Source organism: Sander lucioperca, chromosome 16 (assembly GCF_008315115.2).
Source record: "Sander lucioperca isolate FBNREF2018 chromosome 16, SLUC_FBN_1.2, whole genome shotgun sequence".
Taxonomy (NCBI): domain Eukaryota; kingdom Metazoa; phylum Chordata; class Actinopteri; order Perciformes; family Percidae; genus Sander; species Sander lucioperca.
Window position 1 is genome coordinate 27,472,441 of NC_050188.1, and position 27,958 is coordinate 27,500,398.

Genomic DNA, 27,958 nt, shown 5'->3' on the forward strand with positions numbered 1-27,958 from the left:
CTGCAGACATCTTTTTATGACAGATGGACTTTTCCTTCAGTCAGGAACACAGCTGTTCACCAGTGGTGGAATGTAACTAAGTACATTTACTCAAGTACTGTACTGAAGTACGAATTTGAGCTACTTGTACTTTACTTGAGTCTTTTCTTTGCATGCCACTTTCTACTTCTACTCCGCTACATTTAACTGACAGCTTTAGTTACCGGTTACTTTAAAAATTAAGATTTTTGCACACAAAACACATGTAGTTTATAAGATATGAGGTTTCACTATAAATGAAACTAGCCAACAATATAAAGGCCAATAAGTCCAGCTGAAATGATAAGCCGATTAAACACACCCGCTTCCAGTGAGCATGAGTACTTATACTTTTGATACTTTAAGTACATTTTCCTGATGATACTTACACACTTTTACTGAAGTAACATTTTCAATGCAGGGCTTTTACTTGTGACAGAGTATGTTTATAGTGTGGTATTATTAGTACTTTTACTTAAGTTACTTGGATCTGAGTACTTCTGTTCACCTATAATTACAGATGACTTACTGCGTCACCTCTCTGTTCCCTCTGCCAACGACGTGAGACAGGAGGAATCTAAACAAGAGGAAGACAAAACAGCACTGCAGAGATCCCCCCCCCCCACCCAAGGACCATGGGAGACGTCAGAGCCGAGGCGAAGAATCTTAACCCCCCCCACTACCCTCCTCGCCAACACGCCTCTGGGGATCCATGTCCTTCACTGCCCCATACCTCATCCATGTCACGGTTCTCGTTCATTCACCTTTTCCCCCTCCATATCTTAGATAGACCTTAATGATTCCAAATTGGGAAATCTCAGTGCTACAGTAGCAAAATAGAAGACACAGAGCACACATACAGAATATACCAAAAAAATTAATAGTATAGAATACCAGAACAACTATTCAAAATAACAATCCAAAAAAATACAAAGAAAAGGATGTACAAACGTTTATACAAGTGGTGATTAAAAACGTACAACCTACTTAAATAGTATTTATAAAGATGTGAGTAAAACCTATGTTTGTGCAAGTTGCCGTTAGTGCAGTATTGTGATGTAGTGAAAAAAAGTCCCAGAAAACTGCAACTCTCAGTTCTTTTAAATTATAGGCTGAAGACTTTTCTGTTTGATGCTGCCTTCTATTAAATCAAGTAATTGTTCATTTCTTACACTACAGTGCACTGTAACTTTTAGACATGTCTTGTTCTATTTTAGCTTCTTCTATGCTCTTAAATGAAGCACTGTGAATTGCATGGTTGCTGAAATGTGCTGTATAAATTAAAGTCTTGCCTTGAGATGTTTTTCTCGGCAGTCGGTGGAGATCAAAACAGAGCTAATGTTGGATTTCCATTCATCAGGTGGTCAGAAACATGACTGGCTACTTATCTGCTGGATGTGTAATTAGGCAACTGTTTGCTAGCACTTGACTCACAACACAGTTCACCCAAAGTGCTTTACAGCACACACACACACACACGCACGCACGCACGCACGCACATGCACACACACACACACACACACACACGCAAAAGCACACGCACACGCAAAAGCACACGCACGCACATGCACACACACACACACACACACACGCAAAAGCACACGCACACACACGCACACGCACGCACGCACGCGCACACATACACGCGCACACACACATGCACACACACACGCGCGCGCGCGCGCGCACACACACACACACACACACACACACACACACACACACACACACACACACACACACACACACACAGAGGAAAACAGCAAAAGGAGACAATAAAAGACCATTTTACACTTTTTAGACAAACATCAGGTTTTGAATTCATTCTATAGCTAACAGGAAGCCAATGTAGCCACGTGGGAATGGGAGTAATATGATCTTTTTTTTTACCTTGCCTATAGAATATGATGTTTGACTTATTGTTGAGGACTAAAAGCTATAATTCCACCTTAAGAAGCTACAGCATTGTGTTGCTTGCACATCATTTGTTTCACAGATAATAATTTGAATAATAGCCTGTACGTTGTACAATAATAGAACACTCTGGAAAAAGGAATAGTACTTCTTTTTACTAACTCTTTTCTTCAACAGTTAGCTGATAGTTATTTTGTGAATTGTGATGCAAGGTGTATACTTATTGTTTTAATATTTTTTTTTATAAATTTCATATTCTTGCATTGGTGCTTTTTCATAAGTACAGGTTTCTGATATGTGTGGCGCATTAACAGTCACTCAATCAGAATCAGTAATAATGAAAAAATCGCTGCAGCTGCGTCAGTTTGCCAGAAGGAATTGCCTTCAAAATAAAAGCAATTGGCCCCATGCAGAGCTACAAATAGCATTTCGAAATATACTCCTAATTGCTTAGTAAAACGTGAAGTTAAATGTGAAATACAACTCCAAGTGTACAGTACTTAACAAAAATAACCATACGTTTCATTGTTTCTCAAGTCAAGTTTTATTGTGAAGGGAGCGACAGGAAGTCGTAGTTGTTGTAATGTGGGTGACTTGTCACCGGTGTGCTGGGGCCCGGGCCATCACAACTGCTGCAGGTTGGACTCAGAGCAGAGCAGAGCAGAGGCGAGGCCGCTCGCTCACTGACGGACTAACCTGGAGCTCTGATTCAAACACACAGGTACGTGTCTTGTGCTAGATAAACTTTAGACAAACTGCCATTGGCATGCTAATGTGGACACTAGTTGTTTGCCTTGTTTTAATGTATCTTCAAATACATTTTCATAATGTAGTTCAAATACTTCTTCCAAGACCGTTAGCTAAATACATCCTGAAACTAACTAGGCTAACAGTCAGTGTTGTAAGGTACTTAAGTAGAATTTTCATGTATCTGTACTTTGTTATTTATATTTCTGGAAACTTTCACTTTTACTCCACTACTTTCTTAAATAAAATGTATACTTTTACTTCACTACATTTCCCCTAAGCGTCTTCGTTACTCGTTACTTGCAAGAAATTACTCTTTGTTGATGTCAGACTTTGAATTTGATGTTTAAGAGGGTGTGGAAACTCCGAATATTACGCTTTTCTATTAGGAAGCCACAATAAAGATCATAATCAAGGTTTTTCTTTATTTTTACTTCTAAAAAATAAGTACATATAATATCAGACAATTTAAGGACAGTAAATGTCAGATACTTTAAGACTTTTACTCAAGAAATATTCTAAAAGGGGACTTTAACTTCTACCAAAGTCGTTTCTGGTAACATACTTCTTGTACTTTTACTCAAGTATTGCTTCCAAGTACTTTATACAAGACTGCTAACAGTTAATGTGGTTGCTTCAGTGTGTGAGTTAAATTATCAGGAACAATTATAGATAGCATTCACCATTGCAAGACCAGTCCATAATATAGTAGTAGTTGTAATGGTATTGGCAGTAGTAGTTTTTGTGGTAACAGTAGCAGCAGCAAAGCTGTGTGTGTGTTCTTGTTTAACTATATTCGTGGAGTCCAAAAACCAGGAGTCCAGTATACTTGTGGGGTCCCGACAGCTTTGTGGGGCCAAAATGCTGGACCCCACAAGGTTAAAGGTCTGTTTGAGGGTTAAGACTTGGTTTTAGGATTAGGGTTAGAATTAGGTTATGGTTAGGGTGAGGGTAAGGGTTAAGGTTAGTAGTGGTGATGGTTAAGGTTAGGGTAAGGGGCTAGGGAATGCATTATGTCAATGACAGGTCCCCACAAAGATAGTGCCACAAACCTGTGTGTGTGTGTGTGTGTGTGTGTGTGTGTGTGTGTGTGTGTGTGTGCGTGCATGTGTAGCACATTTCATACATAGGTTGGATTCAAAATGTAAGTACCCCTACTACACTGGTACAAGTAATCAAAGCAGGAGTAGTGGTAACGTTATGGTAATTAGAGCTGTGGTGGAAGTATTTCAATGGCTGCAGCAGAGCAGTAGTAGTATTACACCAGAGTTATTAATGATAATAGCTCTAGTAGCAGTCATTTTAATAGTAGCCCAATTGTAGTTATAGATGAGTAGGAGATATTGTAGTAATATTATCACTAGTAATTTCAGTAGCACTAGTGATTGAAGTAATAGGGGTGGGTGGTATGAATGAAATTATTTATCATGGTATATATATATAAATATATATATATATATATATATATATATATATATATATATATATATATAAATATATATATATATATATATATGTAGTTTGTTGTAATCACAAAATCAATGTACAGTATATTGTAGCATAAAATAGGGTTGTGCAATTAATTGAATATCGATTTGTCCTCGATCACAATATGTAATCGAGAAAAACGATTATTTTGCACATTACTTTTTGCAAAGTAAACTCTTATTTTGTCTGTGTGTTCTGAAGGGGAATTCAAAAAGTTTAACGGGAAAAGTATGAAGGCAAATTTCACAGTTCAAGGTGTTTTCACTGTTCGAGATCAGTATGCAACATCTTTCCAAAAGTCAATGAGCAATCGTGTTAAATAATCGTGATTTCAATATTGACCATACCCCCAGACCCCCCTAGATGACTTCTCTGGCCCGGGCTAAGCACCCAGTGTTTCCAGATCCTAACAACGCCTCTGCTTCATTACATCCATGTACAAATCCTATAGAATAGTGGTATAAATCAGTCAAACAGCAGCTGGGATTACACAGTGTGTGACCCCCCCACAGGGAGCAGATAGCTGAGTTGTGCTACCTGTAAGCCAGCTGAGGGATGGTTGCGGCTCCTGAAGGAACTCCGCTGTGAGCAGTCCTTGCAGTCCTGTCTCCCTCTTGTGTCCATGTGGAATCTCTTTGCTACTCGTGACCGAGTATGGGTTTAGGTGATGCTGCATGGCAGATGTCAAAGTGCTGATGCTGTGCATTGTTACGTCTCATACTGTAAAAGCATACTTTACCACTAATGCTTCTACTCTCTAATCTTCTCTCCATTTTCCCAGGCTGAGCAGCTGGATTGAACAATGACTATGCGGTGGCTCCTAAAGGTTTTGGTCCTCACGTTGGCCCTGTCGAGCCCGACCAGATGCCAAAACAGAAGGAGGAAAGGCCAGAGAGATGATAACCAGGTCATCATTAACGAGGCAAAAAGTACGTGTTTTAAACAGCCGGGAAATGTATCAATGCCGTATATCAGCTTGTTTAAAGATACAGCGCTAATGCATATTTTTACTCCTGGTTCACTGATTAAAACAAGTCAGATTATTGCAAGTCTTACATTATTGGAACTCAAAGCCTTATGTCTTACTGTAGGTACTAAGTGTGTTAAATGATTTAAAATGAGGGCTGCAACTTTGCAGATTATTTTCTAGGTTAATCGACTGATCGTTTGGTCTATAAAATGTCAGAATATAGTGAAAGAAATGTTCATCAAAGTTTCCCAAAGTCCAAGATGATGTGTTTAAACTAAAGCTATCAAGCGCTTAAAAATAAAAATCTAATTAATGACATGGTTTGTGATTAATTAATCGAAATTCAGCGCATTCGCATATATCAGTATTTGCCATGAGAAGCATTTAAAAATATTAAATTTCAGCTCAGTGTGACACACACACACACACACACACACACACACACACACACACACACAGACTCGGCTGCTAACTTGTTGCTCCTGCTACCACTATCAGCTGCTCTGTTTCAGCAGTGTTAGGCTGAATAAATGTGCGCTCTGGCGCGCCACTGGCTGGTGAGTCCTTCCTGAGTCATGCTCGGTGCAACGTTTTGGCATCTGCTTTTATCAATTTGACAGCTACTGCGGAGAGTTGAGCAATTACAACCCTGATACCATCAGCAGTCAGCTGTGTCTCTTTTGCCTATTTAAACTGGCTTTTGTGCATTAGCAGTTGAACAATGTAAACAAAATATTTCTATATTTGAATCCTTTGGGGAGCAAAATCCTCCAGCATTACGTTGTTGAAAATTGGAGCCCTTCCAATGCTGGCTTTTGGAGGCCAATACACGTATCGATATTTAAGAGTAAACTAAATCTAATAATCATACCTTGTATTAGGGCTGGGCAATATATCGATATTATATTGATATCGTGATATGAGAATAGATATTGTCTTAGATTTTGGATATAGTAATATGACATAAGTGTTGTCTTTTCCTGGTTTTAAAGGCTGCATTACAGTAGAGTGATGTCATTTTCTGAACTTACCAGACTGTTCTAGCTGTTCTATTATTTACCTTTTCCCCACTTAGTCATTATATTCACATTACTGATGATTATTTATCAAAAATGTAAGTGTGAAGATATTTTGTTAGAGCACCAATTGTCAACCCTAGAATATCGCCGCAATATTGATATCGAGGTATTTGGTCAAGAATATCGTGATACTTGATTTTCTCCATATCGCCCAGCCCTATGCAGTATATGATTTGTACTGCAAATTCTTGTGACTCATCTTAACTATATGAGGTGATAAGTAATGAGTTAATATAACCCGCTAAAATTAGCAGGGCCAATTTATAGGTTAGGTGCTGTTGAAAATCCACTCATTAGTTTTCAAGATGTCTTGTCTTTGACCAAGAGGGATTGTCCAGGAAAAAGTTCAACTCAATGGCAGCACAAGATGAAAGATCAGAGGTTTGGCAAAGATCCTCCTCTGTTCACCATGATCATTCATACCAAAACGCTCAGTAGTTGTCAAGATATCTGGTTCTGGACCAACGTGTCAGATGGGTGAAGTGAAGGGACCATTGCTGGTGGAACAATGGAGCCTACCGCTGTCTCAAATAAGGAGATACTCTGATAGAATACACTTCTACAAGTTTTAATATACCACTGCACCAAGTGCTTGAAACTAGTGCTGGGCAATATGGAGAAAATCAAATATGACAATATTTTTTGACTATTGGTGCTTTCACAAAATATTTACATAATGAGATTTGTGATAAATAATCATCAGTAATGTGGATATAATGACTTAGTGGGTAAAGGTAAATAATAGAACAGTTACAACAGTCTGGTAAGTTCAGAAAATGACATCACTTTACCGTAATAGAGCTTTTAGAACCAGGAAAAGACAACACTTATGCCATATTACGATATTCAAAATTTAAGACTATATCTATCCTCGTATATCGATATGGATATAATATTGATATATTACCCAGCTCTACTTGAAACCTCCCTAAATGTTTGCTGTTTGAATGTAAGGCTGGCTTCACACTGGCTGCGTGGCGTGAGCATGTCAGCTGCGTGGCGTGTCCGTTTTTATTTCGGCTACCATGTTAACATGTTAGAGCGTGGACACTGCCTGCGTGACACGCACGTCTCACGCACGGCTTGAGCCGCGCCGAAAACGCGTGCATGCTAGAAATAGAACCGAATCCTATCTTTAACGCGACACGCAAGCGTGTTGGAAGTGTTTCCAGGCAAAATAGAATAGGAAAAGATGTTTATATGTCATTTTGACACAAATACATTTAATAAATGACATTTTGATGTTTGAAAGTCTCTAGGTTTTGACATAAATGTAGATATAAATGTAATTTAAAAAAATAATTATCGATTTTCAAATATTGCACCTGTCAGTACAGAACAAAATATTCTGTAGCCTATTTTGCTGTCAATACTGCCGACGTTGTCTTTGCTGTAATCAGATCAGTACTGCTTGAGTGCAGTAAATCAATGGGAAACATCCATGTGTACAGACAAGGCTAGCAGCAGCAGCACTGCATCAGACATGTTTCTGGTGTGTAAAGACATAGAAAACGCCACGCAGCTGCCACGCAACTGATACGCAACAGAAACGCCACGCTCACGCCACCCAGCCAGTTTGAAACTGGCCTAAGTGTGCTGTGTTTTGGCTCCTGCCTAGCCCTGATCTGCCCGGTGGAGATCATGTTCATCGTGGACAGTACCGAGAAAGCCAAATCTCTGCAGTTTGAGCGCCAGAAGGACTTCATCCTGCGCTTCAGCACCAAGCTGATGCAGCTCCAGTCGGCCGGCTGGCGTCTGCGTCTGCGCCTGGCCGCTCTGCAGTACAGCAGCAGCGTGTCCGTGGAGCACAACTTCCGAGACTGGCAGGACGTGGACGTCTTCCAGAGCCGGGTGGCTGCCATGACATTCATCGGCCACGGCACCTACTCGGCCTACGCCATCTCCAACGCCACGCAGGTGTTCAACCGTGAGACGTCGCCCAGCAGCCTGAGGGTGGCGCTGCTGATGACGGATGGAACGGACCACCCGCGCAGCCCCAGCGCTGTGACGGCCGCAGCCGAGGCCAAGCAGCACAACATCAGGGTGTTCACCATCAGGCTGTCGGGCCTGCCGAGGGACGGCATCATGGGCGCAAGACTGAGATCCATCGCCAGTGCCCCCCCACAGCAGCATGTCCTCAGCCTCACCGACAGCCATCTGGATGACAGACTCTTCAAGGAACTGGTCAGTCATGTCTGTGTTCAGGGTTGCATCAGTGTTACTAGTCTTTAATAATGATGATGGTTTCGCACTCCCAAATCCAAAATCACATGTTTTATCACGATACGATATTATATTGATTCTTTGGACAACGATACAATATTTATTGATATCACAAAGTCTACGACGATACAATTTCGCTTCAATTCAGGGTCCTGCGACTGATACGAGACGATACGTAAGCCCATTTAACACAATCTGTTACATTTGTATTTATTCACTAAAAAGCAAATACAATATGATTAGACAATTTCATCACTAAGCTCTTCCAGTCATTTTAATTAAAAACAAACTACTCTTTTTAGTAAAAAGAATAAATATAAAGTGGGAATTTCAAAATAAAGGTGCATTTTAAAGATGACCGTATGTATCAATATTTTCACTTTGTATCGATAATATTGGATGGTTGAGGATTGAATCGATATATCGCCCCAGATCGATGTATCATTACACCCTTAACATCCACTAGCATTCATAAGGAGAGAACAGAATGTATCTATACTCAGACCATAAAACAAGCAATTAAAACAAATAAGATTTGGATACATAATGTAGGATTATATACACATACAGTATGCTGCTCACAGTGTACGTGTACCCCCGGGGGTACTTCTGCAGTTGCAATAACATGAAATATATGAAATAACAAAATTAGCTTTTTATATAATGAATAGTGTTATACATTTAGAACATACATTGGGAATCGATGAAGAGGAACATGAGTTCATCGGACAGGGCTGAGTGGGTAGCTCGGACCAAAAAGATTAGGAACCACTGACACAGGGGATGAAGAGAAGGAGATCAAGGTTAGGGGCATTCAAGTCTCACATTGCCAGACCTTCCTCCACAACGCTGCGGAGGAAGATCTGGCTAGTTCACACAACATTCCCGAATGGGAGATAAACATGCTCTGGTTTATTGGCATTTCTTTAAACCAATCACAATCGTCTTGGGTGGTGCTAAGCGCCAGACGGAGCCACGGTGCCTCTGCTAAATAGTCTCAGGAAGGAACTTGTTTTGGTGGAACATGTGTACGTTCAAAAGTAGTTTTAGTCGTGCAACAGAAAACTCCGATTGGACAGATAGTCTAGCTAGCTGTCTGGATTTACCCTGCAGAGATCTGAGGAGCAGTTAACCATAGTCCTCAGAAACCCACCAGAGTTTAACATTACAACATAAAGAAAGACGGACATCCGGACGAAAATTAGGGTCATCCGGCGGATCTTCTGGCGGCACCCGAACCATCCCATAAATGAATCGTCGTTGATATAGACTGGGCGCATTCAGACCATTAATAGCACTACAGCAACAACTCATTAATTTCAATGAGAGCACTACAGTATGTTGCCACTGAGGTAGAAGCTGTGGGAAAACATGCAAGGTAGTTCGAGTTCAAGTTTAAAAAACGTTTTTCTATACAGTGAAAACTCACGGTACCTGAGAATATAAATGACACATAAGTACCTCTAATGTTTGTTGTTATGTTGGTCCGAGTTTGTGATTTCTGCAGGACGGGACTATGAGTAACTGTCTAACTTCCTGTCTTTTTTTTCTTTCAGAACACAATTGTCAAAACTGGGGTAAGTACTATAAGGCAGAGATGCTCACAAGTCTTTGAACTAGGGGTCAAGTCTCAAGTCTCTGAGCTAGAGTCTGGATATATTTTGCATTAAGCACTTCATTTTTATAGGCGTTGTTGTATGAAGTTTTTAAAGCCAAAGCTTACAATGAATGGCATTGTAGCAGGTGCAGCAACATTTTTGTTGTCCTTTCTCATGTGTGGCTGCGCCGGCAGATACGTTATGTATTACGGGTTATGTAGGTAGGTTATGGGTTACGCAGGGAGGGGAATAACATTAATCAGACGTTTCCTAAACATAAAGATTGTTCACGAGTCCCGCATCTCGGGTCCGAGTCATGTCTGAAGTCACTGTGAGTGCGACTTAAATGCGACTCGAGTCCGAGTCTTGAACTCGAGTCCCCATCTCTGCTATTGGGTGTTTCAAGTCCCACTCCAGACACATTTAAAGTTTGTAAAAATACTCTGTTGTATGTAAAGATACTGTATTTTGTTTAACATGGTTTACCCACATAAAGAAAAGGGTGTGGAAGCACATCTACTTCTTGTTCCTCATTGAGAAATACTGGATCAGGCCTTGCCCACCACTGCTGCTTGGGCCAGGTTGAGACTCATTCAGTGACTGCAGACCGTTTGAAGAACAGCATGCTTTCAAGATGGCTAGAAACATCGGAGGGATTCAGACATGGCCTACATGTTTAAGCCTCACGCCGGGTTGACACAGGAGGCGGAAAGATGGCTGTCTCACGACTGCAATTATAGTTTCAGCGTCCTGTCTGAACCCGGCGTCTGCAGTGTTCCCAACTCTTTGCCAATGAAAGTAGCTAGTACTAGTTCCAAAGTGCAACTTAGTTGTTTAGTGGTTATATTGGCTGGAGAGGAGAGGGAGAGAGACCCTGTGCTGTTGGCTGAAGAGCCGTGGCCTGTGATTACTCTGAGCAGCATGCATGGAAATCACTTACAATATAATATATCTGGCTTTTGCCCTGATACTCTGAAGTTGCTAAATATGTTGCAAGTCGTCTTTAAAAAAATAATAGGTCGCAAAGAAGGTTTGAAAAGTCATTAAATCTAGGGAGAAAGTTGCCAAGTTGGCAACACTAGGCATCAGTCATACCCAGACTCAGATGAGGAGTCTGGTTTGCACTAAAATCGGCAAATAGCAGACGTATCTGAATGGTAAGTGGAGTTATCATTTTTTATTTGTGTGTGTGTTAGCTTGTATAGCTGGCAGTGGCTGACAGCTACGATGACAGTGTGTTTTCCCTCTCTGGTACTGCGCTCTGTGCTGGAGGTTTCAGGTGTCTTTGCTGGCTTAGTCAGCGATTGGTTTACGGATTAGTGACATACAGTACTAGTGCACAGACATCTCCCCCTTCAGGAGAAAAATATGAAAACACATCTCCAATGACAAACTTTGCACAGATACAAGTCAGTATAGTATATGGTCAGACATTTTAGGCGACATCAACATAAAAAAAATACATTTTTGAGCTAGTATTATACCATGTCATTATTTACTCACATGATTATTATTATTATTATTAATATTGTTATTATTATCATTTAAAACAGTGTTGTATTGTGATACTGTGTGCATTAAACACATTCAAAGTACAAAAACAGACCAAAACCCGACAAAATAATTTTGTTAACACAAAACAGAAGCCGTCATTTTTTCTTCTTACTATTTCACCTTCTTTCTTCTTGCTTTGTATCTAAAGCACATTGTTGATAGTTTTCTTTATGTATTTTTGTCTTTTCCCCCTTTATTACAGTGCCCCCAGCCAAAGAGCTGTCTGTGTGAGAGGGGGGAGAGGGGTCACCCTGGAAGCCCGGTGAGTGTATTATAGTATGCTCATTCATCTTTATGTACTAACATCTACTGTATAACACAAGCTGTGTGACAGACAGACAGACAGACAGACAGACAGACAGACAGAGACACAGACAGACAGAGACACAGACAGACAGACAGATGCAAATCTGATCATTTCTCTGCATGAGCGTGGAAATGTAATTCCTGACCTTGGAAACAGCAATTTGACAAACAATTCAAACTTTAGGTCCACCTATTAGCTTTCCCATGAGCTTTCACAACACAAAACTAGGGCTAGCTGATGCGATGTACAATTTACATCGTCACAGTTTTCAAAGCAATCCCAACTTGAGGTCCACTAACTAGCTCTTTCTGGAACTCAACCATATATAACATGGTCTTTCCTGAGTGAATGGAGATGGATCTGCTGAAATGTGAGCTTATTAGCTTTTATGACGTCATCCATAGCACTTTTAGGACTTCTCATCTACGATGGCTACTAGGGCTGCACAATGTATCGTTTTTTTTTTATCGGCATCGCAGTAAACACATCGCGAAAGGCTGTGAAATGTCGCGAAAGTCGCTCAGAGATTTTTTTTGTTATATGAAAGAAATGTCAGTAATAAACTGCACCTTAAAGGTCCCATGGCATGAAAATTTCACTTTATGAGGTTTTTTAACATTAATATGAGTTCCCCCAGCCTGCCTATGGTCCCCCAGTGGCTAGAAATGGTGATAGGTGTAAACCAAGCCCTGGGTATCCTGCTCTGCCTTTGAGAAAATGAAAGCTCAGATGGGCCGATCTGGAATCTTCCCTTTATGATGTCATAAGGGAAAAGGTTATCTCCCCTTTCTCTGCTTTACCCACCCAGAGAATTTGGCCCACCCATGAGAGAGAGACATCATGGCTTGAAAACAAGCAAAGCATGGCAGTTGGTCAAGGCCACACCCCCCCCCTCTCTCCTCCTCAATAGCATTTAAAGCTACAGACACAGAAATGGCACATCCTAAGGAAAGCTCATTGTGGGACTGGCTCTAGTGGCTGTAATTCTGCACCAAGGCTGAATTTCAGGAAAGAGACTTCAGATACAGTATTAGGGGACCACTAAGGCCTATATAAAAGAGACTTCAGATACAGTATTAGGGGACCACTAAGGTATATATAAAAGAGACTTCAGATACAGTATTAGGGGACCACTAAGGTCTATATAAAAGAGACTTCAGATACAGTATTAGGGGACCACTAAGGCCTATATAAAAGAGACTTCAGATACAGTATTAGGGGACCACTAAGGTCTATATAAAAGAGACTTCAGATACAGTATTAGGGGACCACTAAGGTCTATATAAAGAGACTTCAGATACAGTATTAGGGGACCACTAAGGTCTATATAAAAGAGACTTCAGATACAGTATTAGGGGACCACTAAGGTCTAGGGGACCACTAAGGTCTATATAAAAGAGACTTCAGATACAGTATTAGGGGACCACTGAGGCCTATACAAAAGACTTCAGATACAGTAATAGGGGACCACTAAGGTATATATAAAAGAGACTTCAGATACAGTATTAGGGGACCACTAAGGTCTATATAAAATAGACTTCAGATACAGTATTAGGGGACCACTAAGGTCTATATAAAAGAGAAATCAGATACAGTATTAGGGGACCACTAAGGTCTATATAAAAGAGACTTCAGATACAGTATTAGGGGACCACTAAGGTCTATATAAAAGAGACTTCAGATACAGTATTAGGGGACCACTGAGGCCTATATAAAAGACTTCAGATACAGTAATAGGGGACCACTAAGGTATATATAAAAGAGACTTCAGATACAGTATTAGGGGACCACTGAGGCCTATATAAAAGACTTCAGATACAGTAATAGGGGACCACTAGAGGTCTATATAAAAGAGACTTCAGATACAGTATTAGGGGACCACTAAGGTCTATATAAAGAGACTTCAGATACAGTATTAGGGGACCACTAAGGCCTATATAAAAGAGACTTCAGATACAGTATTAGGGGACCACTAAGGCCTATATAAAAGAGACTTCAGATACAGTATTAGGGGACCACTGAGGCCTATATAAAAGAGACTTCAGATACAGTATTAGGGGACCACTGAGGCCTATATAAAAGAGACTTCAGATACAGTATTAGGGGACCACTAAGGTCTATATAAAAGAGACTTCAGATACAGTATTAGGGGACCACTAAGGTCTATATAAAAGAGACTTCAGATACAGTATTAGGGGACCACTAAGGTCTATATAAAAGAGACTTCAGATACAGTATTAGGGGACCACTAAGGCCTATATAAAAGCATCCAAAAAGCAGCACGTCATTGGACCTTTAAGGGCGCTTTCACACCTGCCTCGTTTAGTTCGGTTGAATCACACTAGAGTTGGTTTGCCCTGCTGGTCCGGTTCGTTTGGGCAGGTGAGAACGCAGCAATCACACTCGGGTGGGCACCAAAAACGGACCAAACAAACGTAACGAGACATCCTTGATGAGGTGTTCTCGGTACGCTTTCAGTCCAAATCTGGAGCGGTTTGTTTATGGTGAGAACGTGATCAGACCTTGAATCGCACCAACTATATACGTACAGTATACTCCGCAGGTCTGAGCTAATGTGTCCTGTAGTCAGGTCTGCTTTGCAATCTGCCATGCAGCGGAGCAGCAAACTGTAGCAGCTTGCAGTGTTTATCTCACAGAAACAGACAGCAGTCAAGCTCGTTGTCACTCACATCTCCGTGGCAAACCAGCCGCCGCTAAAGTTGGAGACAGACGACCAGCAGGGCAGGTGTAGTAACGTCTCTCGCAAAACAACGTCTGATTATTTAAATGAAATGAGCTGGTTTGACCACGTAGATGAGAGAAATATGCACTAGTCCAGAACACAGGACCTTCTTCCTGTATTTACTTTCTTGCTCCCGCCCCCAGACACATCCGACCAATAAGAGGAGTGAATGTTGTGTTTGTAAGGACGCATTTTAGCACGCTTGGATTTTTCCAGGTGTGAAACCAAACCAAACCAAGGGGAAAGCGCTCCAAGTTTACAAGCTCATCATCTGATTCGGACCAGAGCCAACAAACTATAGGTGTGAAAACACCCTACAATGTAACTGTCATTCTTTTTTCAGTACTAAATGTGTTCAAAGCAGTCGAAATGCAGAACTGAGTACATTTTAATATCTGTTTATTTATCGCAAGAAATATAGTTATTGCGATATTCAGCAGCGCTATCACATATTTTCCTCATATCGTGCAGCACTATTAGCTACGCTCGAAATCAACCATATTGTGAAAAAGCTAGTAAGTGGACCTTGAGGTAGGATTGTTTAGTCGAACTGTGTGGACATAGATTTTGGTCATATTGTCCAGCCCTAGTATCATCTTCAATGGACCCTGAATATCTGTAGTAAATTTCATTGACGATCTTGCTAGCAGTTGCTTTGCATCAAAGTGTTAGACAGGTGGACAGAGCGATTGGCCCGTCTCACCATTACTGAGCCGTGCTGCTAGCTGCCGAGCTCACTTCCTCCGCCACACAGAGCCCAGTAAGCCTCACACAGTGGCTTGTTATCCCTGGATGGCGGGGGAGCAGCCGGGTCGGCCGCATCCGCCAGCAGGTGCATCTGGCCTGCATTCAAAGCACTGCCGGGGGAAAAAATGTGAAAGAGCAGGAAATGTTTCCCACAACGCAAGTGTAGCAGGTGGTGCAGGGGCCCGCTGAAAGGGCTGTTTTCACTGGTGTAGAGGCCCTCGGAAAGAAGCAAAGGTCAACGACGGAAGATTAAACACGGGCAAACACACGGGCTGAGAAGATCTGAGAACCTGCTGCACTGAGGTGGACCTTTATGTTGGACAGGGGTTACAGACAGGTCGCACCGAGAATGCCCCATCTCACCTTTGCCTAAAAACACACAGAGTCCAAACTGAACAAGGGGCCCAAATATTCTCATTGGGCATAATCTCTCGCTTTTCTTTCATGTAGGGGAAACCAGGCGAGCCGGGCTCTGACGGAGCTCCAGGTCCAAAGGGATCTCGTGTAAGTCTCTTATTGTCTTCATAATCCAGCGCTGGTTACAGAAAGAATCCATGAAGTGCCGTTTGATGTGTTGTTTTGTCTGGGCTCGGTCACTGTAGGGGGAGCCGGGCATTAACGGACGACCAGGAATGGAGGGCCTTGAGGTAATCATCAAATGTTTTTCCCAGCCTTCTCTTGCCTGGGTCAAGCTGTACATCGGAGTATGGTATTCTGTTTATATTCTCTATTATCTCCATGCTATTATCTAAGCATGGAGGGAGCTCCAAATGGATTCTATTGGCCCTTTCTTAACAGAGTTTGACCATTAAAACACTGTACTGTTAAATAGGGGTGTGAATCTTCACTGGTCTCACGTATTCAATTCGATTACGATTATCCTGTCAACGATTCGATACGATTCTATATCTCGATGCATCACGATGCGCCACTTTCTCAAATTTATTATATATTGCTACACATGGTTTTCATCAACAAATTCAAGCAGTCAGATATACAGTATATGAACTCCCCTTTTTATTGTATCTGCTCTTAAAAAAACACTTCCTGAATGTAGCGGAGTCTAAACACAGCAGACAACAGACAAAAGGCAGAAACTAAAAAAAGCAGCAAACGGAACATCAACAAGTAACAGGCAATAATCGATTATGGTCTGTTACTGCATTGATGCAGAATTGCCCACGTCCGCGTTGTGATGCATCGATGCAATGATTCATTTCAACACCCCTACTGTTAAATACTGCAGTCTAGAGGTGAGGTCAACAGAGAATCCATTTGCTGCGGAACATCAGCTCTTTTGGTGTGTGTGGATGGATCCTGTGGACTGTTCACCTGTCTTATATTGAGAGCTTGTTGATGTTTTCATTCATCTGTTGGTTTAACGGTTGATCTGTGAAGGACAGAAGCTGCCTGAATAATATCATTAAAGTCTGCTCCAAAATCATTGGAGCCCATCAGAGTGACTTAAACTCTTTCTGGGAAAAAAGCGTATTCTCCAAAAGGCGAAACGTGTTATTAATCATGACCATATTTTGTCCAGTGAGTTTACACTAATGCCTTCAGGACGGCGCTATCTGCCGCCTCCCAGAAACACTAACCAAATCGTTCAAGCTATCTGTATCTGTATCTGTATCTAGTAAGAAGCAATGGGCCAGTTTGCCAGAGTATTTAAGTTATTCAGACAGATTTCACCCCTCTTCATGTTTTAGGTTGTCTCTTTCAAACTTAGTGTAACATTTTGGGAAATACACTTATTCGCTTTCTTCCCAAGAACGAGATGAGAATATTAAGATTAATCTACAGGAGCCAGGAGGCAATTAGCCTAGCCTAGCTTAGCATAACGACTGGAAGCAGGGGGGAAAAGCTCGCTAGGTTTGGCCGTTCCAAAGTTCCAGAATACACCTAGCACACTCTTCTGTCCGATACACAGCAGGAATGTATGACACTATGTCTGTCTAGTCTGACATAGTGACTGTTGTTAAAGACAAAAAAAATGAGTAGTCTGATCCTGGCATAAAGTTTACTAATTATCACATTGCATCTCTTCTGTTTAAACAAGTATACACAGTAAATGTGTAAATGTGCTGGAACTATTTTGTGTACGAGGTTACAAGATTCAAGTGGGTGGTTGTTGTTCGGACAGACCTGCCCCCACTGTTAAAAGAAATCCTAAAGGAAGCACTGCAGTCTTTATGCTAAGCTAGGCTAATCCCGTCCTGATGACAGTAGACACAGACATGAGAGAGGAACGCATCTTTTTATCTATCTCTCTAGAACAATAAGTGAATTTTTGTAATATATAAAACTGTACTACAATTAGCAAAAATGTCCTTGACATCTATGAAATCTCCCATCCCATTAAGTAGAGTTGTGTTGGTTGGTTGACTTTCTTAAACAGAAGCATGATGGTTGGTGGACAGCCAACTGATACACTGAACTGATATCAAAGTTGAATTAATATGTCCCTTTCTCTAGGGTCGACCTGGCAGCAAAGGGGAAAAGGTATGTTTTATCATTATTTTTGATATAATACGTTTTGAAAATACAATTTCTATTCATGATGCTTCACCAAAGTAAAGAAAATATGTCTTAACTGTTTCTATGCATGCTTAGAGGGCTCTGTGATCCTACACACACAGACAGTTTGAATACTCCAAAGCGGGCAGAGTTTATGAGCAGTGTCAGACAGTCAGACTGGGCTCAGTGTCCAGATTAGAAAGATGTTGGCTCTGAGCTACACTCACCTGGACCTGTAAGAAGTGTTTATAGTGTACATATTACCGTTATTACTCTCTTCTTATTGTTTCTATTTCCTATTTTATTCTTTGTGTATTTTTCTATCCTATTTATATTTGATGTGTATTGTTGTTTTGTGCTGTGCTACATTGAGCTGCTGTGACAAGTTAATGTCCCCATTGTGGTATCAATTCAGTCTCTCTTATCTTATCTGGTTGTATTTTCTAGGGAGAACAGGGTGAATGTGGTGCCCCCGGTAAAAAGGGAGAACAGGTAGGTGTTATTATTTATTTATTTAATCAACATGTTTTTCTGTTGCTAAGAGCTGCTTGTAAATGTAGTGATGCTATGTTGATGTGTTTAGGGTGCAGAGGGAGCTCCTGGCCCCAGAGGACCCAGAGGAGAGCAGGTGAAGTTTTTTATTTTTTTTTATTTTGATCCCATTAACCAATAGTCTTTGTACATCATACACAGAGCCTCAGATAATTGTTTTACATTCGATTGGTCTTAGCTCAGATGTCTTCCCTCTCATCGGATGCTTTGTGATCATTGTGAACTCCAAACATAGTTTTCATATGTTGGTAACCAATCACATTAACACACAGTACTTCACAAATATGGATCCACAGTCACAGAGTATATGAGATAGATTGAAATCATAAATTCCAATTACTTATAATAGACAAGAAGTAAATCTTGATCATCTTATCCGAGTTATGACAGACGGTTGCATAGTTTTGGCACCTCAGCAGCCTGGCTGAGCTAACATTCACGTGGAGGGCATTAAAGGTAAGAATGGAAAGAGAACTGCAGTTCAGTCGTTTTGCACTGTAACCACCATGTTCTGTTTTTATTGTTACTTTTTATTGTCTATTTTATTTTATTTTGAACTTTGGACAGAGCCAGGCTAGCTGTATCCCCCTGCTTCCATTATTTATGCTAAGCTGGCATAACCACATCCTGGCTCCAGCTCTGGACTTTACACACAGACATGAGATTGATATGGATCTTCTCATCTCACTCTCAGAAAGAGTGAAAAAGGGCATTTGCCAAAATGTCATCTACCCTTTTAAGAAATGGCCAACAATGTGTGTCGTTCACATTCATTCAAAGTAGTAGACTATAATCTCAGGGTAATTTATTGTTTGAGTAGGTGTTAATGTAGGTGTTCATGTTTATGTTTGATATTACCATCATGCAGTACACCCATGGAACAGAGAAATGTTTTCATTTAAAAATTGAGGAGACTCTATGCGTATGAGTCTTCATACCTGAATGGGTGTGTGGTCAAATTGAAAGATTCCTGTGTCCCCCCACATCCGCGCTGAAACAATCAGCGCTGCAGTGAAAGCCACACACTCCGAGTCCATCTCCTGCTCTGCACTTGTGGAATGTGAGCTGTGGATTAGGTCTTATCCACCTCCTAATGTAGCCTTTCCAAAGCGGGGAATCCAAGCTCGAAATGTTTGGTTGTAGTCTTTGAGCAGACGTTGTCCCAGAGGATTAGGATTTGAGCACATGTTATCAATTCGCTCTCTTCTTAAATGCTTGTTGCCCCCTCTAGCATCGGTAGAACAACAGCGGCCATCGTCAGCGTGCCATTCGGTTTCACGTCCGTCTGTCTCCATATTCCCATGAAATGTAGCGTATTCACAAACCTGGAATACCAAAGTATACACCATCCCAGTCTCAGTATGAGACCACCGGACTCAGTGTAATTTAAATCTTATATAAGTTCACAACTTCAAATTATGAAATGATCTCAATTTAAAGAAACAGCTGGGTTTTTTTGCAAGTTTTGGCCCATTGACTATTTTCTATTTTCCATTCCATTTTCTAAAAGCATGCTTTTGCCTGGAGCTACAGTACAGAAGATCAGTTTAGCCCCTCAATACAGTACGGGATTATTATAGAAGGGGTCTAGAGTCAAGTGGCTTACTGTCTGGAGCCTACACTTCACCACCAGCGTGTGACTGGTGGCCTCTACGTTGTGTTGGTTGTTATTGCAAATATTGTGACATTAGGATCTCTTTGGCGTTGATCCCCAAAGATTTTGTTCTGAGGACAGATGATGAGTCCAATGCCATATCCCGCTCCTACACAAATGATGAGAATGTTATCTTAGCAAGGCTCTGATTGTTTTGAAATATCAACAATACTGAAACTTTGACACGTATTTAAAGCACACATGATCGGATTTATGACTTCACAAAATTCTCCCAGTGTGTGATAAATGACCCCTCATGGCTTAAAAGATTAACAAATTGGCTATCTGATAGAAGCCCTGACAGTTTTGTTTGGTTACTTTTTCCTGTCGAATTTCTGTGGATTTGTAACATTTGAGGATAGAATGTGTGTCAGAGAGCTTCCGTGTGGAGCAGACATTCACACTCCGGTCACACTCCTCTCAGCTTCCAGCAGAGGGCAGTCACAGCTCACCAACCACAGACACACGCTGGCTTCCCAATCTTTCACATATCGCTCATGGGGCGACCTCTAGCTCAGCCGGTAGAGTGTGCGCCCCATGTAGGCTGAGTCCTTGGCAGCGGCCTGGGTTCGAATCCGTCCTGTGGTCCTTTGCTGCGTTTCATCCCCCCTTCCCTGTCTATCTTCACCACGGCTGTCAAACATAACTTAACTAAAGGCCACGCTGGAAATGAGAATCACAATAAGGGCCAGACATGTGTAGTTTATGACATGCTTTTATTTAACAGAAAAAGTCAAATATCTTTGTATTATCTTCTCATATAGCTTTCTCCCATACAGTTTGGTCGACATAAAACCCTTCATAGAATTTAGCAAATCATGAAAAACAAAGATGACATTTTCAAAAGCAGGCTACCACACAGCCAACTCACACCAACCTGTTTCACAGACTCTCTGCTTGTGTGGGAATTTCTGAGGCTCAAAGTCGGCAAATCTGCCAAAATCTGCTTTGAGTGTCACATAATTACAGTGTGAAAAACAGTTTACTGACTTTTTTGGTGGGCTGCACAACTAGTCGGGCCAAAATTTGCTGTAAACCTAAATTGATATGCGGGCCGGATCAAAATTTGCGAGGGGGCCGGATTTGTTCTTCAAATTGAAAAAGGAAGAGTTTATGTTTTGCTTTAATTTTGAATTCCTTTCATGTTATTTATATGTATTTACTTGCCCTTTCCTGCTTTGTTCCTATCTCAGGGAGCCAGAGGAGCAACTGGAGACCAGGGTCCAGAGGGGACACCTGGATCTAAAGTAAGAACGCTGACAGTCATGTTTCTGTATGTATTTCTTATATATATATTTGTAAGTGTCTTTTTCCGCCCCGTAAAAGGGTGACCGAGGACTGAGAGGAGCATCTGGACCTCCAGGAGATAATGGCATTGGGTTCCCTGGTCCCAAGGTACATTTAGGTTTGGTTTAGCATTTGATTACATATTTCTTTCCTATCTGCGAGAAAGCCAATGTGTGTCTTGTATACTTTAGTTTATCTCTAATCTGTAAACTTGATTTTGACAGGGTGACAAGGGGAACCATGGAAGACCAGGTCCTCCTGGACCAATGGGTATGGGTGAACCAGGGACACCAGTGAGTTGACAAAACTAAATCCCCTTGCAGTGGGGAAGGTTACAATCGGCCCTAGGGGGTCCTCAGAGTCACTGCAGGGGGGCCTCCGAATTATACATTTTTTGAAAGTTTTTTTCAAAAACTAAAATGTCTTAACATAAATCATAGTATTAGCAAATATAAATCAGCCTATTTGTGAAAAAAACCCCACTGATGATAGTCTTACTGGCCTACAGGTAAGGTAGTCACTAAGACCATCCACAGATACCGTTAATACTAAGTAACACTGTGCCACATGTATGTTTAACATTAAAAAATGATTAATAAAACCATGCCAACTATTTTAATAGCTTAGTATTCCATGCACTAAAAAGATATGTATAAAGGCTTTGGCTGCCCTACATGTTATTGTAGGCCCAGTTTAATATGCAACTTCATTTTATACAATATATGTAGTAGGGCCCCCTGATCTGTCTGTCTTTAAGTTAAGGGGTCCTTGGCTTAAAAAACGTTGAAGCCCCCTGCTTTAGAGGCAATTTGGTCGGTGCCTAAAAAGTATTATAAAGTGTGGTGGTGATGGCACAGTGGATATGACACATGCCTTTGGTGTGTGAGTTCTGGGATTGATTCCCACTGTGATACATCAACCAATGTGTCCCTGAGCAGGACATTTAACCCCTAGTTGCTCCAGAGGCGTGCAACCTTTGATATATAGCAATTGTAAGTCACTTTGGATAATAGTAATGTAATATAATAATATTGAATTCGTTACCCAGCCCTACTCCGCAGTAGACTCGGGTATTTGTCTAATTTTCGCCCCTTTTCCGGCGCGTTGCTGTGACTTATTGTCCTCACAAATTCCGTCCGTCTTTCTGCAAGCGACACTCGGACATCGTTCCAAATAAGTGGGCACCCAGTTTGAAAGAGAGACTGAATAAGTAACCAATATAAAAAAGAAGTAACCTCCATAACATTTTCACTGGCCTCCATGCTGCTTTCTACTTTTACTGAGCCTGTTTTCCGGCGCGTTTGTGACATTGAACGTGACACACCAGAACGTGTCTTTTGGCAATGGGAAAGGTGTCTATCACCTATTTTTAGTGGGCGTGTTAAAAACCCTGCATGTACACACTAGTTTTGATGTATAAAGGAAAAACACATTATGTGGCTCTTTGTTCATTCTCTCAGACTCTCATGATGAACTGAACCTTTTTTGCGCAAAGAATAAATACTTTAAAGACTTGGTTGAATGAAGCTTAATTTCAGATATCACCTAGGTATTATAATTTCTACCACAGCTGGCAGCAGTGACATTATCTCAAAAGCTCCACATGTACAAACAGCTGTCTGCATGGCTAGATCTGGGGGGTTTGGGTTGAAGTGACCCTTTAAACCACATAAGTTACTGTTGGCAGTGCAGCTTTTTTTTACAGCAACTTTGTATTATTGTTGAATTAGTGCTTACAGTTTACAATTATAATGTCATATCTGTTAATGCAACATTTGATGTTTCTCTTTGTGTTGCTGAGTTTAGGGTCCAGCAGGGCCACCAGGGATGCAAGGATCGCCGGGGTTTTCGGGTGAGGGTCTCCCAGGGCCCAAGGTAAGTTCCAGGACAAGCTGGCTCACTACAACTAGCATGTGTCATTTTATCCACCCTTTATTTAAGATCGTCTGCAATGCACAATACATTTCCAAAAACAATGACAAAGTTCTTATAATATATATAAATATAATTCTCTCTTTCAGTCAGATTTTAAAAAGATGTATTCATGTATTACTTTTTAAAACAAATTCAAGTTTTAATTCCAGGATACATGTTTTAGTTATATCACTGTTATGTGAGCCAGATAATGTAATAACACAAATACATAGTCTGTGAGGTAAACTGCACCTCTTTATCATAAAACATGTTTTCTAACAGTGTCCCCCCCCTTGTCATTTTTGTTGCTATGAACGTGTAGTGCCAACAACTTTTAATAACAATTTAAATAATAATAAAAATATATAGTCTGACCAATAATCACTTAGGGTTAGGGTTAGGGTTATAATTACAATTTGGCATATCTAAACAAAATCAACAATTACCAGCCATACGTCTTAAGACCTAAGCTAATGTGCGGTTCAACAAAGAAACCGCGATTATTTAACAAAAATTGACAATTAGACAATTATGTTATAATTGTTACAGGCCTAGATATGTCATTATTATAATCACTCAGATTATAGTTGTATGATTTGAGTCTTAATATGCCAATATGATTTATTCTCTATGATAATATGATTACTGTTCTCCTAACCCTCCCTGTGTGTTTCTTGCAGGGCGACCGGGGGTATGAGGGTCCCAAAGGCAGCCGTGGGCCTCCAGGAATCGGCTACAAAGGTGATAAGGTACAGTTAAACACGGTTGGGATCCCAGACACGTGTATGGTAAAAACCCTGTGATGCTGTGACGGATGACCTGTCTGACCTGTATCCTGTCTGGCCCTCAGGGGAACACCGGAGCCCCAGGGCTGCCAGGCTTGGTGGGCTTTCCAGGGGCAGGCATGCAAGGAGATAAGGCAAGGCCAATAAACATGTTAGGAATCTGCTCCCCCTAATTATCCTTTCATTTGTGTAGCTATATTTTGAATTGTGATGTTTTCCTCTGTCTTTAGGGGGACCACGGGCCAGCTGGGCCTTCTGGTCCCAGAGGGCCTCCTGGACTGGGTATAGTTGGACCAAAGGTTAGTAGCAGTTTTTTTCATTTCATGTGTATATGAATAGGGACAGATGCTTCGACATAGACATTTGTGCAACACATTCCCAATGTACAGCATCACAGCTTTTATGGCTATTGCTAATTTCCAATGCCCGTCCCCAGAAGGGCTTTTTTTTTTTTTTTTTAACAAACATGAAACATTGCCACATTAAAATACATAAAGCACATACACATACAAAGCATATCCATCTGTACCCACAGGTAGGGCTGCACGATAGGACCTAAAATCAACATCTACATCAACAGGAATAAATTATCAAAAATATCGTCATGGGAAAAATACGTCAATAACAGCTTCAGAATTTCGATGTCGATACATTTTCGATTAATCGTCCAGCCCTACCCCCACGCCACCCCACTACACCCCATGCCAGCCCACCCCTAGTTGGTAGTAGAGAGGTGACACTGTGGCGTTTGTATTATCCAAAGGAATGAGTGATGCGTTAAACAGACATTAAGCAGGGCTCGACAGTAACAGTTGCCCTTGGCAACCAGATTGAGTCAATTGGCAACCGTTTGGTGGGCTCTGGTTGCCCCCTTTGGCAACCACCTGTTCAGTATTTGTGTTTTTTTATATATAAAAACAAATCAAAACTGGAAAATGTATTTCAGAAGAAGTCAATATTTTATTTGGTTGTCTCTGTAAAGTTTAAACACTACGTTCGTGCGCAACACATTTCAGCTGTTGTGCGACGGCTTTCCACACACGCGCGTTTGAAAAGATACAGGCAATGCAATTTTCTGTTAATTTTCTTGTTAAAATCCGATAATATGGCACCGGACGAAATAGCAACGCGGATTTCGGTGCCTCATTATGGTGCCACTTAAATGTCTGTGCTGCTCTCTGATGCTCCGAAACCCACGTTAGAGGCAACAGAAGCATCGCTGCATGTCACGCTAGTAAACACTAATAACACGTTACACAGCAGGTAACGTTAGCCTACCGTTAGCTCTGTAGCTGACGGTAGGCTAACGTTACCTGCTGTGTAACGTGTTATTAAACTGGATTTAACACGGTTAAAATGCTGACAGGTAAAAGGTGTAGTGTGACTGTATTTCACTGTAGAGGATTCCAACAGCGGGACATACAACAGTCTGCCGCTAAAGCTAAGAGCTAACAGACACAGACTAGCACTGGTCACTGCTGTTGTCTGAAAGACTACACAGTAAATACCCTTTTCTCATCAGTTTTTTTTCTTTTAACAGCAATTTACTGGTGAAAGAAGTAATTCTTGTTAAAAGTTATTGTTATTACATTTTCAATAATCATTTAAATTCCCCCCTTTTTTGTGCTGATCCGAAAATGTATCTGATCCGTGACTCAAAACAGTGATCCGATCCGTGAGTTTTGTGATCCGTTGCACCCCTATTTGAGAGGGATGGGAAATTATATTGCAAGCCATTGTCTCATTGTTTCATTATTAAAATGTGTGGTATAGTTACATGAGAAATTAATTGCTCCAAATATAGGCCGTTTAAAAGATGGCAACCGTATTGTCAATTTCGGCAACCAAAAGCTGATGCCTGGTTGCCAAGCCGGCAACCACTTTAAAAAGTTAGCGTTGAGCCATGTTAAGTCATTTATACTTATACATTTATCTGACATTCATGAGATAGGAGAATATACAGTATAATACATGGCTTTAAAGCAACACTGCATCATTTGAAAGAAGAAAAAAGATTCAGGCATTCTTTTACAAATATAAAGTGGAATTCATAAGCACTAACATGCACTTGATTCTCCAAATGCTTGCTCTTGGGGGGTACTGTTAGGTCTCTGTAAATTATAGAGTGTGGTCTAGACCTACTCTATCTGTAAAGTGTCCTGAGATAACTCCTGTAATGATTTGATACTATAAATAAAATTGAATTGAATTGAATTAAAAAGAACCCTTGTACAAACCAGCAGTCAGATTAACTGAATCACTTTTGAGGTGAAATTGAAATTATAAGTGCATTTAAATGTCTATAATAATCTCTAATTGCACCATACAACTGAGAGTAAGTGTGGTAGCTAAAACCAGGAAGTCACTCTGCAAACTGTGCTGGATGTGTACAGTTTAGAATCTGGGTAACAGTTTTACCACGGCATGTTATACTAGTTTCATACCTGGATTTCCTCACAGTCTCTGTGATCGTTTTCCCTTCCCTTTAAAGCTATGGTGCATAGTTTCTGTCCCCCACATGAGGAATTCTAAGTAATGACAACAACACTGTCGGCGCGTCCACATGATACAAGCCACACAGTTACTAGTAACCAAGGAGGACACGGAGGATTAAAAAACATGATGGACTCTTCAGAAGAGGTCATTATCTTCACTAGAGTTTCTGAGCGTGAAAGTCGCTGGACGCCACAATCTTCTGAACATAGTCATACTGAGAAATCCAGAGAGAGTGGTGTGGAGCTGATAGTCTTAATTAGCTTTGTAGCAACTCATTTGGCAACGGCTTGAATGTAACAGATGTTCATTAATATCAAAAAGTTTACATTAAAGCTTTAAGATGTAAAATCTTGAAATATTTAGATTTACCTAACAGCTAGGGAGCACTAAAGAATCTTTCTGTTGTTGGTCATCTGATGTGATTTATATGGTTTCCCAGGGTGACCAGGGTTTCCCTGGAGAGCCTGGACCTCAGGGAGAGAGGGGTGTTGGTGAACCAGGACCAAAGGTAGGACAACCAAACTCCCCTTTAAATAAAGCATGTTCAGTGAAAAAGCACAGTGGGACCTAGGAGTTTTGAGATAATGTGTGGTTTTTCCAGGGGGAGCCTGGGCCCAACGGGGCTGCTGGGATACCTGGCATTCCTGGGGAGGATGGAGCTGTTGGGCCTAAGGTGAGTCAGGCACTGCAGGCCAAAGGTTCACATTTTGTAAGTTTTGTAAGTTATATGGTCCAGTCTGGCTTGAGTGCAGTTCAGATATGGAACGTACCCAGTTACCAAACAGTTAGGTAGCCTACTTTCTATATTTTGAAATGGGTTGTCATAAAAAGATACAACCAAAACTGTTCCTTTCTGGAAGACAGTCGATCTATGAAATGGGCCCATTATTGTGTAACAAGATGATTATTTAAAAAGGAAATTATTATATAGTTTGAATCAGCGTCCAGAGAAACAGAGCAAAAATGACAGATTGAGTGGCCGTAATCATTTGATAACCTGCATAAATTAGCATCAGGACATTTCTCACACCAAACACAGTGAGATAGCTGAGCAAGCTGTAAGGTAGCTAATCCCCTTAGGCAGTGGTGGAAGAAATATTCAGATCCTTTACTTAAGTAAAAGTACTCTGTTACAGGAACTAAAGGTCCTGCATTAAAAATGTTACTCAAGTAAAAGTATGTAAGTATCATCATGATAATGTACTTAGAGTATTAAAAGTAAAAGTACTCAATGCAGAAAAATCCTCACATTTTAGAAAGTGTAAAGGATCCAACCAGTTGTGTGTTTAATGGTCTGATCATCTCAGCTGGACTTGTAGGCCGTTATATTGTTGGCTAGTTTAATTTGGAATAAAACATCAGATT

At 40.9% G+C, this 27,958-nt stretch overlaps 1 protein-coding gene across 2 annotated transcripts in view; it reads left to right on the forward strand.

Moving 5' to 3' along the window:
- Positions 1 to 2,381: 2,381 nt before the first annotated feature.
- The window catches only part of col28a1a (collagen, type XXVIII, alpha 1a), a 43,899-nt gene continuing 18,322 nt past the window's right edge, over positions 2,382 to 27,958 (forward strand). Inside the window, exons 1-19 of one of the 2 annotated variants that reach the window (XM_031279328.2) lie at positions 2,382 to 2,653; positions 4,949 to 5,096; positions 7,835 to 8,400; positions 9,996 to 10,016; positions 11,794 to 11,853; positions 15,839 to 15,892; positions 15,991 to 16,035; positions 17,864 to 17,890; positions 18,353 to 18,397; positions 18,489 to 18,533; positions 21,305 to 21,358; positions 21,438 to 21,506; positions 21,623 to 21,691; positions 23,205 to 23,273; positions 23,993 to 24,061; positions 24,163 to 24,231; positions 24,328 to 24,396; positions 27,033 to 27,101; positions 27,195 to 27,266. In XM_031279328.2, coding sequence (XP_031135188.1) covers positions 4,970 to 5,096; positions 7,835 to 8,400; positions 9,996 to 10,016; positions 11,794 to 11,853; positions 15,839 to 15,892; positions 15,991 to 16,035; positions 17,864 to 17,890; positions 18,353 to 18,397; positions 18,489 to 18,533; positions 21,305 to 21,358; positions 21,438 to 21,506; positions 21,623 to 21,691; positions 23,205 to 23,273; positions 23,993 to 24,061; positions 24,163 to 24,231; positions 24,328 to 24,396; positions 27,033 to 27,101; positions 27,195 to 27,266 — 1,599 coding nt within the window. In that variant the 5' untranslated portion in view covers positions 2,382 to 2,653; positions 4,949 to 4,969. The remainder of the gene's footprint in view (positions 2,654 to 4,948; positions 5,097 to 7,834; positions 8,401 to 9,995; positions 10,017 to 11,793; positions 11,854 to 15,838; positions 15,893 to 15,990; positions 16,036 to 17,863; positions 17,891 to 18,352; positions 18,398 to 18,488; positions 18,534 to 21,304; positions 21,359 to 21,437; positions 21,507 to 21,622; positions 21,692 to 23,204; positions 23,274 to 23,992; positions 24,062 to 24,162; positions 24,232 to 24,327; positions 24,397 to 27,032; positions 27,102 to 27,194; positions 27,267 to 27,958) is intronic. The other variant, XM_035992871.1, reaches the window with a different exon arrangement.